The sequence below is a fragment of the Mesoplodon mirus genome (assembly GCF_964341445.2).
Source record: "Mesoplodon mirus genome assembly, chromosome: 3".
In the NCBI taxonomy this organism is placed as follows: domain Eukaryota; kingdom Metazoa; phylum Chordata; class Mammalia; order Artiodactyla; family Ziphiidae; genus Mesoplodon; species Mesoplodon mirus.
This window is the reverse complement of record NC_138978.1, coordinates 43,316,269-43,331,285: the sequence shown is the minus strand read 5'-3', so window position 1 is coordinate 43,331,285 and position 15,017 is coordinate 43,316,269. Positions and strand designations below refer to the sequence as shown.

Genomic DNA, 15,017 nt, shown 5'->3' with positions numbered 1-15,017 from the left:
GGGAGACATTGTTGCAGACATCTTTGGAAAGTACAGTCTGCCCCACACAGCATGTGGCCAAGCCAGGATTCAGATTCGGATTAGGTACATTTAATTCCAAAACTTCTACTACAATCTTTTAGCCCCATCCACAGGAACCTCTCCCTTCCTCTGCGCCTCTGTAGCTCTTACTGTTTTGTTTGTTTGTTTGTTTGTGTTTGGCTGTGCTGGGTCTTCGTTGCTGCGCGTGGGCTTTCTCTAGTTGCAGTGAGTGGGGGCTACTCTTCATTGTGGCACATGGGCTTCTCATTGCAGTGGCTTCTCTTGTTGCAGGGCACGGGCTCTAGGTGCACGGGATCAGTAGTTGTGGCACGTGGCCTTCAGTAGTTGTGGCTCACGGACTCTAGAGCGCAGGCTCAGTAGTTGTAGCGCATGGGCTTAGTTGCTCCACAGCGTGTGGGATCTTCCTGGACCAGGGCTCGAACCCGTGTCTCCTGCATTGGCAGGTGGACTCTTAACCACTGTGCCACCAGGGAAGCCCTGTAGCTCTTACTGTTGACACACGCAATGGTGATTTGGTCTCTGCAAGCCAGCTAGAGCCTGGCTAGGTTGAAGCAGCCAGCCATTTCTGCAGGCACTGGTGGTGAGACTGCCTCCAGGGTCTGCTGGTCTGAGAGCACATGCCTGACACCAGCTTGTGAACTTTTTAAAGGAGGGGACAGAGAAGATCGGTCACAACCAGAGGAAGAAAGCAGGTGGCAGCCCCAGAGCACAGCAAGCCTGAGGCACGTCTCACTGTCATAAACAACTCGTCTGGCATTTCTCCTTCTCCCACCAGGCACTGGCATGGGATGACTCAGCCCTTGACAGAAAAGGTGCCTTCAAGTTGGGAAACAGCCCAGAGTGGTGGAAAGCTCACGGTTCTGGAGTCAGACACTCCCAAATTGGAGTCTTGACTCTACCATTTCCAGTTATACAGCTTTGGACAAGTTTCTTAACCTCCCAGAGCAAAAGGGAGATAAAAATGCCTTCCTCCCTGGGTTTTTTAAAATGCATATATAAGCAAAGTGCCAGTGTGGTGCCAGGCACTCCATAAATGCTGGTGTTCATGTCCTGGGCCACATCCAACCCCAGCTTGGAGACGTCTTGAAGAGAGTGGTGAGAACTCACTCAACTGTTCCACAGATGCTAGTCCACCTCCATGAGCCTGGGTAGAATGGTGGCTGAGATGTACCCAGTGAAGTGGCAACTAAACTGAGGTGTCTGGAAGCTGAGAAGGAGTCTGCCCTGTAAGGCCTGTGGGCAGAGGGGAGAGTGGTCTGGGAAGATGGAATGAAATGGACAGAGGTCTGGAGGTAAAAGAAGTTCAGTATCACTGGAGCATGAAGGTCGAGGGGTGGAAGGTGGGAGGCAACAAGCACAAAGCTGAGACCTAACTACAAAGGACCCGGTAGATCAAGTTCCAAAATTTTAACTTTAAAGGCAACTGGTAGCCACTGAAGGGTTTTACTCAGCTAGGTGGCGTAGTCCGATCTGCGTTTTAGAATAACTACCCTCCCACCCCACCCCCACCAGCAACGTTATAGAGAATGGAGTAGAGGCAGGCACTCTTATGGCAGGAAGCCCATTAGGACAGGATGACAGCAATTCAAGGAAAAGATGGAGCTGGCCTTTTCTAGGGGAACAGCAGGGACCTGGAGAAAAGTGGAGAAACTGAAGAGATAGGAGGTCCCTTGGGTAAGAGTTGGTGTTGGCTTGGACGTTCAGAGCTGAGAGATATGAGATAAAAGATAAGTGCTTTGAATGAAGTCAGTTCAGAAACCACGGAAGTAGGGGGCAAGGGCACCAACCATAGACCTGGGAGAGGAGTACTGTGGGAGGCTTTACTAAAGAGACATCACCTAACTGGAGAATTGATAGTTAAAAATTAGCCAAAGGGAAGGGGAAGGCACTTCAGGGAGAGGAAGCAGCTCATGTGAAGCCCCAGAGATATGATAGATAATGCACAGAGCATATGCTCCATGTTGTTGAATAAATGATTGCTGTGCTAATTTATACTAAAATGTTAATGGTCAACATGGAATTGACCCTTTTCCCCTCCCCAGGGAGTTTGTACTTTAACAGGTCACGAACGCTTACCCTAAGGATTCATAATTGGTAGATTTCAAGGTGGAACGGGGATACTGTTTAGGGTGAGAGGGTTTTATCATTGTCCCCAAGGTTACCAAAGTAGATGATTAATCCCCGGGGTCAAGTAGGCCCTGGTCTATATGCAACAAAGGGTCTCTTGCCCTCAGGTCTTGCTTATCTGCCTCCACCCCAAGCCACCTGAAGGCAGACCATGGAAGCCCAGTGATTCCCAAGGGATGTAGTAGGTTCTAAAAGCTCTGAACACAGGCTTCGGAGTAAGACTACCTAGACCCATATCCTGGCTCCTCTCCTTCCCGGTTCTGTGACCTTGGGCAAATTATTGGACTTCTCCACATCTCAGTTTCCTCATCTGGAAAATGAAGAAAATAATAGTATCTACCAATAATATTTAAGGTTTCATGAAAATCGAAAAAGACAGTACATACAACACTTAGAATAGTGAGTGGTGATGCTGTTTTGTGACTGTTCTCATTTTTCTTACTAGTCCGAAGTTGCTCCTTAACACCCACCCTTGCAGATATGAAGCTGGGGCGGAACGTGGCGAGAACGTTTTTGGATTATTACCGGCTGAACCCCATGGCCGAGAAAGTGATGATCCCCATGCCAAGATTGCGGTAAGTGCTGAGCAGAGCAGCAGGGGCTTGCGTCCTGCTTAACTAGCTTCTTGTTCAGGGGCAGCTTCCCTTAGCCTCTCTCTGTCCCTCGGTTTCCCATCTGTATCATGGGAAAGATGATCGGCCCTGCCACAGAGAGTGTACGGAGCAGAAGGGCTTAACAGCACATTTCCTGAGTTGAAGTATCATTATGGGGTCAGAGAGTGAGGGGTTAGTCACATTTCTGGGTCTAACATGGGAACTGACAAGGATGGGAGTTGCTGGGAGGCTGAGTCCAGTCACTGTTCCAAGCTGGTCTGGGTGTTTCCATATGCTACTTCATCCGATAGCTCCTATGTCATCTAGGCTCATAAGGTCTCTGATCCTTCAATTTCCTCATCTGTAAAGTGGGGACGGTGGTGCTCACTTAGAAGATTATTAAGAGGTGTGTGTTAGAGCACCCTGCACAGTGCCAGGCATGTATGTAGCCCGAGCACATGAGAGTCCCCTTCTGTCAAGATGCAAAGGCTCAGGGCTGAGAAGACACATCCCTGAGAAGTTTCCCCTCAGGTCCTCTGCTGGGGCCAACTTCTTGAGCTGGTGAAGAAAGAAGGTTAGGAGATGAGTGTCCTTTCTGAGGGCTGGACCAGAGACCAGAGTGCTGGGTGTTCCCATGACTGCTGGCGGTGAGCCCAGTGAGCATTTGGGCAGCGACATCCAGTGGCATCTGGAATGTGCTGGCCCCGTCCTACCTCTTGACCTCATCTCCTACTCTCCTAGTGGTCCAGCTTCCTTGAAGGACATGACGATATCCAACTTATTGCTCCTGCCAGACCAGTCTTCCCACTGACCTTGCCCATGACCTTTCCCAAATGCTTTGCTGTCTCAGGGCTTTTGCCCTGATGCACCTTCCTCCCTACCTGTTATTAACAAAGCACAGTGTTAATCACTACTATTTATTGAGCAAAGTCCTTTTTGTATATGGTCTTATTCAGTCCTCCTAGACAATTTATTCCTCATATTACAAATGAGGAAAAGGAAGCTCAGAAAGGTGATGAGGATCACCTGAAGTCAAAGATATTTTGGCAGAGGCAGAATTTGATCCTAGGCGTTTATGATTCTAAAGCTGGACTGAAGTCCAGCTAAGCTCCGCCTCAGTGTGGGTTCAAATTCCGTCTCAAGCTCATGCTAGCTGTGGGATGTTAGGCAAGTTTCCTGGCCTCATGAAACCTTTCTCCTCCTACCTAAAGTGGGGGTAATATGGATGGTTTTAAAAATTAGATACAAGCGTGGTGTAGTGCCTGGCAACCAGTAGGTGCTCAATAAATGTTTCCATCTCCTCTGGCTTCTGGAGTGCAGTCCCAGATTTCCAGACAGCTCATCACAGCATGGGGCAAGTCCCTGGTCTTCTCTGGTTGGGCTGGATGATCTCTCAGGACCTATGTCGCATCAGGCCGGGAGTCCCACCTCTTGAGTCCCAGCTCCACAAGGAGTCTGCATCACAATGTGCTCTGACTCATACTTTGTCTCAGGTTGGTCACCCCCATCCTGGTGGATTAGTCTTCAGAAGCAGCATCTGTGTTTTTTCTCTGGGCTCCCACAGTGCCTAGGCTGTACTGAGCATGCGTGCATGTATACACCCCTTCATTCACTCACTTAGGAAAAACAACACTTTATGCCAACTCTCTGGGCAGAGGGGGTGCTTGAACGAGTAAATGATTAAGGCGTGACCCCGATGTTGAAGAGCTCGCCTCTAGAGAATGGTGCTCAATTCATCCTTAGAAGTCATTGGTTGTGTTCTTAAAATTTTAAAGCTCTATAAAACTCAAAAGAATTGTTAGAATCTCATTTACAAGTTAATTTGGGGATTGTCTCTTTCAGGTCCTCTGTCAGCCTGAATAAAATTATCCTGATCCTTTCCCACTTTGTTCTTGAATGTTGCACTGTCAGTAAAATGGTGCTGACACCCAGGGAGAGTAGCAATCATCATCATGCAGCTGAGGTGTTGAGGCCCAGGGAGCAGACAGGATTGGTCACAGCCATGGCTAGAGCCAGGCCCCACCATCCCCAGCCTGGTGTTCTCAGCATCAGTTAGTAAAGAGTTCTTTGAGATGGGGGAGGCAGGACCCTGAAACTGGGTCTAAAGCATGCAGGGGAGTTCAGGGCCCTGCTCATGGGACCTCATTTCCCTGAGCTTTGGAGCCCTCGTTAGAGAAGAGCTGGAGAGCTCATTCCTCAAAGTTCATAGCCTTGAGGACTTGTGGTAAATGCGCCCACCCTTCGCCTAAGGAAAACAAAATAAAAACTCTCTCCATCCCCACATATCTACCTCATCAAACTATGAATATCACTTAGCTCCCAATTGGTCAGCAGTTCTTGAAAAAATCAATCTCAGGAGGATACAAGGCTCTGATTTGGGACTTGAATACTTCCCCATTTTTGTATTATTTTCCACCCAAGCATCAAATAACATACATGAAAGAGCAGGTCTGGTTTTGAAGGAAAATTATATGTTTTGACTCAAAATTAATCTTTGTTTTCTCTCATCTCTATGGATAATTATACTGTGTCAGTTTCCACCCATGTGCTGGTAGGAGCCTGTCAGTATCCCTGGGTGCTGTGCCACCCTTCAGGGAAGGCCCTTGGGGAGACCAGGATGTAGGCCTGAGAGTGCAGGCTCAGGGACATGGCGTTGATGACCAGAGCTGAGACCCCACGCTTATCTCGACCACAGTGACACAAAATGCCCCATCAAGGTGCATACAAATTAGACAGGGGAAATGAGCAGGCCAGGCGAGCCTCTGTGGGGAGACAGAGTGTGAGCACAGAGGGTGGGCCTCTAAGTGTAAGGTGGCCTCAGGCTCAGTGCCAGTGGGCTGCCTCCATGCTGGGGTTTGAATATGTGTGCGGGGCATGGGGGTGGGAATCATCAGCTCTGCATCACACTGGAGCCCACCATGTGGCAGGCCCTGCACTGGATGCTGGGGGAACATAGATAACCTTTGCCCATCAGGAGCTCAGATTCACAGAGGAGAAAGCATGTACACATGCAAAGATAACAAACAATACTGAGCAATGTATAAATGTGCTCAGTTACCTATCAGATTGTGCCCTCTTTCAAAACACCTTCCATGGCTCCCCATTTCAGTTCCTCTTCTGGCTGTTCAAAGCCCTGGCCTACATTTAAAACTTCATATGCAGCCTCCTAGCACACACCTTTCCCTTGTGAGCCCCTTCTCCACCCCACCTGCTTTCTACCACTTTACACCCCAGTCAGCAAGTCCTACCTCCATGTTCATCCTTTTCCTTCTTTCTGGAATGTTCTCCCTTACTGTCTGTAGATGACAAATGCCAACTTATCTTTCAAAGCCCAGTCCAGATATCATACCTCTGTGTTTTTGTCCTTGCTCTCCACCTGAGGTAGAGCTCCTTCCTCTCTGCTGGATCCCGAACTGCATTTTGCACACACGTGTGCATGGTACGTCCCATAGTGTATGGTCACAGCATCTTTGCATGTCTGGCTCCTCCACTAGCTGGGCTGCTCCTTGAGGAATTATTTTATCACTCCTGTATCCTTAGTGCCAGGTGCAGAGCCTAGCTGGAAGTAGGTCCTAAATAAGCCCTAAATGTATGAATTATAAAATGGTAGAACTGAAGAAGCCCCTAGAATCATCTACTTCAACCCCTTCGTGTTATAGTGAAAAGGGAGACCCAATCAGAAATTACTCTCCCACAGCACCTGGCAAACATTCGGCAGCCAGCAGGAGTATCCCAAGAAGGCTTCATGGACGAAGTGGGGCTTGAACTTGGTTTCAAAGGACATGTAGAATTCCAATGGATGAAACAGAAAGAGGAGAGAGGGCATTCCAGGTTGAGGGAAAGGTGGTAAAAGGCAGGGAGCTGAACCTGAAAAGACACATTCTAAGGCAATGACGGGCCAGGATGTTTAGGGCAATAGAGATGATAAAGATGGGACTAAAAATTCATTCAATTCATCAAACAACCTTCAAGCATCTACTCCATACCACTCAGGAATTGTAGAGAAAAATCAAATGCATCCAACCCACAGTCCCGTGAGAAAAATAGCTGGGCAAAGAACTCCCTAGAAAATGGTGTACTAAGAGATTAGGCACAGAAGCCTCTGGAAGAGAGAGGCTTATCTTCTGGGGAGTCAGCTTCCCAAAGGAGGTGAGTCTGGAGGGCACGATAGGAAAAGGAGCATCTCTGTGGGGCCCAGGTGTGAGATGCTGGCCTACCAGTGCCTCTCTCTGTGCCCCCATCTTGAGCTGCAGGTGCTCTTTGGCTCTGTAATGGCCCCGGAGTCATTCTGCATGTTCACACTCCTCCCCAGCCACTGCACACCCTCTCCCCATGCACACCTTCTGCCTGGGGCTGCCCCACCTGTGATCATACCTGGGCTTCACCCACAAAGAAACAAACCCATCTTATTTCCCACGCTTCCTTTGGGTGTGAAGACCCACACTCTCAGTGACACATGAATGGCACCTTGTAATTGGCAAAACTCTTCCCCAACCCCATTTACCAGAGCCTATGATGCAGGAAGGACATGGGCTCTACTATTTTAGAAATGAAGAAACAGAGGCTAGAGGAAAAAGGGACTTCTTCAAGATCACATCGCCTGTAAACAACATTCCAGCATGTGTTCCAGGCTGTTGATGGGTACTAAGATCCAGATGTATCTCACCCATTCTAGATGGCCTTCCTATGTTGGCAAGGTCCTTCATGAGTGTGGAATTTTAGACAGTGAGGCTTCCTGGTGGAGGAGCTACATTAGGGCAAGCTGTCCCTTTTGTGTGCTGCCACCTGTCCTGTCTTTACCTTATTCATGACTCATCAGCAATGAAGGAAAATGGTACTCCAGGGTCAGAGCATCATGGGTTATAAGAAGTCACATCTTGAATCCTAAATCAAATAGCTCAAGAGATTCCCACATTTGTGGCATTACCATTTTCTTCCATGCATTGTAGTTCTTTATTATTTATTATTTTGTGTAATTATTTTGTATAACTGTCTCCTCTACTAAACTGTAAGCAGCCTGAGGACAGCATCAATGTCTGACTCACCTTTGTCAGCTCCAGAGTACAGTGGACCATACCTAGCACCTAGCACCATGCCTTTGTAAGTTATAGTAAGCAAAGGAAGACGCTAGGTGAGTTTATTCATATTATCTCATTTAACCTCACACCACCCTCCAAGATTGGAATATTTTATCCTCATTTTGTAAATGAAACTCAGAGAAGTTAAATAACTTGCTCAAGGTCATACCTCTCATATCTAGCTGACCTGGGAATTCAGTTCAGTTCTTTCTGGATTGGCTAATCTTTCCGCTGCAAATAAATCTTAATCCAATGCTTGAATGAATGGTGCATCAATTTGTTACTCAACAACACAACAAACAAACAAGGCCCCGTATGAGGAAAAATGCAAACTGGATAAACTGGGTCCCTGCCCATCAGAAGCTCGTAGCCTAGTGTGCGAGCAGGACAGACAGTGAATAATTGCTGAAGAGTAGTGTTAAAGATATTGCATTGGGTGCTGGGTGCTGGGATACAGAAATGAACTAGACACATCTCTGCCTTCAGAGAGCCCCCAAGATTGTAGGGGAGACAGACCCACCATGAAATGCCATAATTAGGCTATACTGAGAAATATAAAGGGAACTCTGGAGCCCATGATGGTTATGAAGGGAGTGAGGTCCCTGGATCTGCCAAGCTGCAATTCATCTATGGGTTCATGCCCATCCCGTCGTGAAATGGATAGAATGAGTTAGAATCAAGTTGGAAATGTGGAAGACTTGTAACTATAGGACAGTTAGGTTTTCTCCAGAACCAGAATGATACAACGTATCCATCCATTCATCTAACAGTCATTCGTTGAGTCATGCTGCCTGCTTTGAACCAGGCCCTGGGCTGGGTTCCTGGGATGCAGAGAAGAGGAAGTCAAGGCCACTGCTCCTAGGAGGTCACAGTCCAGTGGGGGGAGATGGACATGCACACAAATGATTGCAGTACAGCGTGTATATGTGCTGTCTTTCTTCTCTCTTTCTGTTATCTCCCCCTTTGCAGGAAAGAAACCCCCCCCTACAAGCGCTCACTCCTGCGGGGCCCAGCCAGCAGCCACCCCAACAGCAAAGGGGGCAAGAAGAGCTCAGTGAACCACAAAGACCCTTCAAACTCTTTTTAAGGACGTGGAGTCCGGGGAGGTCTTGTGGAGGCAGAAGAATGCATTTTCTGCTGGGGCATGAAATTAATCACCCTCCTCTAGTTTCCAAGATAATGGCTGTGAGATAATGTATAAGCTAGTGAAGGGGAAGGGAAAACATGAGAAATTTCATCGTCGATTTTCCCTTTTACCAGTGGAAAATCAATTGTGAGCCTTCAGCTTCAGGCTTAGGAACAAAATAGGAGATTCAAACCAGATGAGTACAGATGCTATTTTCCACAACACAGAGGCCCTCACAGGAAGAGAAAACCCACACATCCCTTCTCAGGTCAGTGCTTTCCAGCCCCTTTACTGTTCTAAGTTGTGCAGTTATTACAGATGTTTGCCTTTTAGACTAGGCTATAGTTGTTTTCGGTTTTAGAAATGCAGTGTCCACATTTGCTGACCCAGAACAATAGCAGCAACACATACAACGGGAAGACAAATGCACTGTTGGGAACAATGGGACCGAATTTTTGAGATCACGATGGTCTTAGACATACGGTTAATTTATGAGCTGCATGCTCCCTGACTCCCCTAAACCCCAGCATGCAACTTCAGAAAACTGCTCTGAGAGCTATGTCCCAATGACCTGGGTCGTTTCATTGAAACTTTAGCTCCTAAAACAAAAAAGTATTAGCCACACATTCCAAAAGGTCCATCATGGTTAAGATCTCTAGATCTTGGTGTCTGAGATCAAACCTGACCACTGAAGACAAGGACATGGAAAATCTGCAACAGCGGGGAGGAGGCAGACCGCCAGGGACAGGAGATGCAAAAGACAAAAGGATGCACTCTGAGGCAGGTGGGGATGATAAAATAAAACAACAGCAGGGACAATTCCCAAGGTGGAGCAAGCTCAATATTGTGCATTTTTCTACAGAGTAAAGTGCCTTTGCATGATGAATGGGTCCAGGGGAGTCGGCTCCCTTCCTGTCTGTGAAGCAGCAGGCTGAGTCACCATGACAGCCTGCTAATTAAAATGACCTCCCGGAAATGAGGATTAGGAGATAGGGAGAGGAAGGGAGGCTCAAGGGAGGTAGGGCCTTTAGCGCAAAGCTTCAGTTTAGCATTCTTTTGTTTTGGGTTGGAGATTTTCAAACTTTGTTGCAAAAATCGAGAGCAAAGCTTATTCTCCCTTTGCTTATTACTTTTCAGAAATGAAAACAAAGAACCATATGTTAATCGGCTACAAATGTTGTGTTGTATATACAGCTTCTCCCCTGGGTTCTTCTTGCCCAGAAGAACACAAATAAAGTGCTTTATGCAGCTTCTCTGCTCCTCTGGGTGTTCTTGGCACCTTTCCTTCTAGGTCTCTCACTCCCTCAAGAACAAGCCGGTTGACCCAATTTGGTGTAACCCTCACTTTGCTGTCAGGGACTGTTGTCATCAAGATAAGGAAGAACAGTCAAGGCTTGACTTTCCAGCAGTTCCTGCTGCAGAGTCCTGGGGAGTTTATTTGAATGCAACCATCTCAGCACGAGCCAACCGTGTGGCAGAGCTTTCAGAAATGAGAGCATCTCTTGAGACGGCATAAATAGAGACAGATCGCATGAAATCAGAGATGATAGTCCAGATCTGCTTTTCCCTGGTCAGACTGCTTCCATAACGTGACCATATTTAGGCGCCCCGCCCCCTTTTTTTTTTGCGGTATGCAGGCCTCTCACTGTTGAGGCCTCTCCCGTTGCGGAGCACAGGCTCCGGACCCGCAGGCTCAGCGGCCATGGCTCACGGGCCCAGCCGCTCTGCGGCATGTGGGATCTTCCTGGACCGGGGCATGAACCCATGTCCCCTGCATTGGCAGGCGGACTCTCAACCACTGCGCCACCAGGGAAGCCCTAGGCCCCCCTTTTTTTTTTGGTGCTAAGGTGGATCATTTTATAGATTTATACTGCATATTAAATAATGGCATAGTACATTTCCAATTTACATTTTACTGGGAGTAAACTGATACCCATTTTAGCAAGTGTTCATTGACATAAAAAATCATTTATTTTCATCAACTTTTTATCAATAGAATGCCCTCAGTTACAGACCCACTTTTTAAAAACTGCGTTGATTAATTAGATCACAGGCTTTATAAGCTCAGGCATGCTAGTGGTTGAAGAGCAAAACTTTGGAGCCAGGCAGCTCTGGGTTCTAATTCTGCATTCAAACCTTGGTTCTGTCTCTTAATATCTGTGTGATCTTGGGTAAGTTATTTAACCTCTCTGAATCTTAGTTTCCTGTAAGATGGTGATAGTTATATCTACCTCATTACAGTAGTTATGTGGGTTTGATGAACTTAGGTATGGGGAATGCCAGCAAAGGTGCTCAATAAATGATAGCTGTTATTTGGAGTGTGACCAGAATGGTGAGGGGTCTGCAAATCATTTCCCATTGGAATCAGATGAGAAGACTGGAGCTGTTTATCCCTGAGATGAAAAATAAGAGGGAGCGGGGCTAGGAAAGCAAGATCACAATCTCTAAAAAGTTGAAGAAAACATCTTGGACATTCTTTTTGTCCAAAAAGGCAAACTTGTTCTATGTTGCCAAAAGTAAGAACCAAATCCAGGGAGGTAGTCTCAGTAAGACAAATTTCAGCTCAAACGTGAGCAAAACCTTCTAGTGAATAGAGTTGTCAACCATTGGATGGGCTCCATTGAGAGACACTGAGTTCCCCAACAGTAGAGGTATGCAAGCAGAATCTGACTGAGCATCTGGAGGAACTCTAAGGGGATGCTGGATGCTCAGTGGCCTCACCTCCTATTCTATAACTCTGGAGAGAAATGACATGAGATGGGAGGTACATTCCTGATGTCAGACAATGGAGTGTACAATACAAAAAGTAACATTTAACACTAAACAAGTGACATTAAATGTCTCTGAATTACAGAACATGGACCCTGCTAACATTCAGCAATCCTTATGAGGGAAAAATACATGGCTATAAGGCAGACTGTAGGATGTGTTTGCAAAAGGGATGTCTGCTTCTCCACATTGGCAAAGCAGGGAGGCTAAGGGTAAGGGGCCAGCGGTTGCCAGTGGACTTCCCTGTGGCCTCAGCCTGATCAGCAGCTCCCTAGCTTTCTTAGGCCAGGTTATACCTAATGGTCTCAGGTTAGAGGGGAAGAGTTTCAGCACTGAGATGGAGGACAGCACCAAGCCAGCAGGTGAACGGGCTAGAAGCTACCAGCCCACCCAGCCCCAGCAGGGGGCGCTCTAGCCTCTCTTCTTGTCTGCTCTCTTCCTTCTCAGGATAGAGCCACAGTGGGTAGAACCGGCTACCAAACCAGTGTACTAAGGAGAGTGAGACAACTATGCAGAAAGGAGGGGAGGAGAGTGAAGGGACACGCTGGGCCTCTACCTGGCTCTCACACAAATCTCCATAAACAGTGCCAGTTTTGCTCTGCACTAGTCCACAGGCTCAGAGACAGCTGTGGCAGAGAAGCCACAAGCCGGAGGCCACCCAGATTCTTCGTGCTGAAGCCCACAGTAGAGGCTGGGTCACCTGCCTCTGATGATGTTTGCTTTGCTGCTGCTGCTTCTGCTGCAGCAGCAGGAGGCCCTCAGCTACTCTCCCAGTTGCCTCTGAATGGGGAGGGGCACAGGATGAGCTTTTGTCCTTTCACTGTAATTCAATGACACACCTGAAACTTGCCTAAGAGGACCCCAACTCATTTTCCTAAGTAGTGAGTGCAGTGCCAAGCATGGAAATCTGGAGTGATTAACATTTGTAGAGCATCCATTCAATTCATAAATATTTTTGAACATTTACTGTGTGCCAGGCATTGTGCCAGATGCCTTTACATCCATTGCCTCATTTGATACTCCCGACGGCTTCCTGTGATAAGTATCATTTTCTCATTTCTCAGGTGAGAAAATGAAGACCCCGAAAGGTAAAATACTTTGTTTGCATTCATATGGCTAGTGAGATCCTGGATTCAAACCCAGCTCCCTTCCCACTACCCTACACGGGACCTTCTCCATTAGTTTCCAGGTGAAATCAGGCCAAAACAGGAAAAAATCAGGCCAAATCCTTTCATAATGTATTGCAAAGTTTGGCTAGTTATACTTACTTGGTCCAAATCCTAGAGGAATTTCTAAGTTTTCACCTCCTTTCTCTTGGACCCTCTCTTCATGTGTAATGCTTGCTTCTAACAGTTGCTCACTGATGTAACCCTGCTCTGACCCAGTCTGGCAGCTAGGTATATGAAAAAGCTGAATCAGATATTGAATTTTGAAGAAATAAAGGTACGAGAGCAAACATTCAACAGTTGCTCTCCACACTAATGAAGCTCACACAGACAAAAGAATGGCATGTCACTGTACGTTGTACCTTGCAATAAATCAATATTCTATTAAACTGTACTGATGCCATTTAAAAAAAAAAAAAGCAGAAAGTAAGTTTCCAGGCTGGGTGTATGTGTCAAGATTTCAGGAACTTGTTAGCACCTGCTGATGAAACCCTGCCTTCTTCCCATCTCTCATTCCCACACACCTGTCTGAGTCCCTACTGGGCACTCCAACAGGGTAGGGTTTCATTTATCACTTGACATGCAAAAGCTTCTAGATCTTCCAGAATTCCTGAAAGCTCAGCAAGGTAGTTGTTACCAGGCCCATCCTGGCACTTTCTGGGTTACTGACCCCAGGAAGCTAATCTAGTTCAAGTGTTGTATCATTCCCTCCTCAGTGTGTGAGCTGAGCCCACTGTGTCCCTCAATTTTTGTTCAGATATTTTCTTTGAGTCCTGCTCCTGAGCACTTTAAGGGCACCAAGATTAGAGGTTCTTTCCCTTATGGCTCAGCTCAGCCACTGGGGTACCAGGACAGACAGAATAGGGGAGACATTATAACATAATAGGGACAGCCTGGGCTGAAAGGCTCAGGTAAACTGAAATGTGAATCCTAGCTCTTCCATTAACTAGCTGTATGGCTTTGGGCAAAGAATTTAACCTCTTTAAGCTTCAGGATCCACATCTGTAAAATGGGAATGATAATACCTACCTCTCACAGTTATTGTGAAAAGTAAATATAATGACATCTATGTACAACACAGTGCCTCTAATTAGTAATGTATTGTGCACTGAAACATTTGTAAAGAGGGTAGATCTCATGTTAAGTTTTCTTATAAAAACAACAACAAAAAAAACCAAACAAACAAAAGACAGAAGAAAAACAAGGAAATGTTTGGAGGTGATGGATATGTCTGTTACCTTGACTATGATGATGGCAACATAGGCAGATACCTAACCTGCCTATGACCAAACTTGTCAAATTGTAAACATTAAATATATACAGGTTTTTGTATATCTATTATACCTCAATAAAGCTGTTTTCAAAATATAACAACATCTCTAAAATACCTGGCATAGAGTAGAACTCTCTCTCCAACCTCTACCTTTAACTTGCCAGGATTAGAAACCCCTTTCCTTGAAGCCAAAGCTTTTCTTACTCCCAAATGAAGTGCAGAGAGAAGTATAAACACCCCCACGCCGAGGACAGGAATGAGAGAAGCATCTAGCAAAATGACAGTCACACAGAGGGATCAGTGTCTTTGTAAGCTGGGGGCTCAGAACAGGTGGGAAGACAGCGCTGGACACAATGTTCTCCTAGACTGAATTGAGGCAGAACTGACAAGACTAAAAAGAGAGGGGCGTAGAGGTTCTGCAAGATACCAGTTTTATTAAAATAACAACAAACAAATCTTAGTAAGATTTATAAGAGACTCTTTCTCTGCTATTTTTGACCCTACAATGTCTCCAGGGTCATCTCTGTGAAGTTATCATACCAATACACTCTGCTAGCTGAAACTCAGGACTTCCCTGCAGCACTCTCACCTGTATTAACTCTATGTGCTCTCATCAAACTCAGGGTGCATGCTGGACAGGGCTTATTTTCCCCATTTTGCAGAAAGAAGAAACTGATATCGGTGTATTAAGTCCCTTGCCCATAGTCCACAGCTCGTAAATAACTAGAACAGGACCTGGGTACACGCTTGACTCTGCCACATCCCACTACCTCTGTGATCAACCCCAAACCTCACCACTAAGCTGACCAATTCAGGAAGACATTTCTATGACACCTGTTTTAA

The 15,017-nt window shown here is 46.5% G+C and overlaps 1 protein-coding gene across 1 annotated transcript in view; it reads left to right on the top strand.

The window, feature by feature from the left end:
* The window catches only part of AGBL4 (AGBL carboxypeptidase 4), a gene marked incomplete at both ends in the record, with an annotated part of 1,397,496 nt that extends 1,388,569 nt beyond the window's left edge, over positions 1-8,927 (top strand). The window contains 2 exons of the mRNA XM_082613081.1: positions 2,648-2,744; positions 8,810-8,927. Coding sequence (XP_082469207.1) covers positions 2,648-2,744; positions 8,810-8,927 — 215 coding nt within the window. The remainder of the gene's footprint in view (positions 1-2,647; positions 2,745-8,809) is intronic.
* Positions 8,928-15,017: the final 6,090 nt, after the last annotated feature.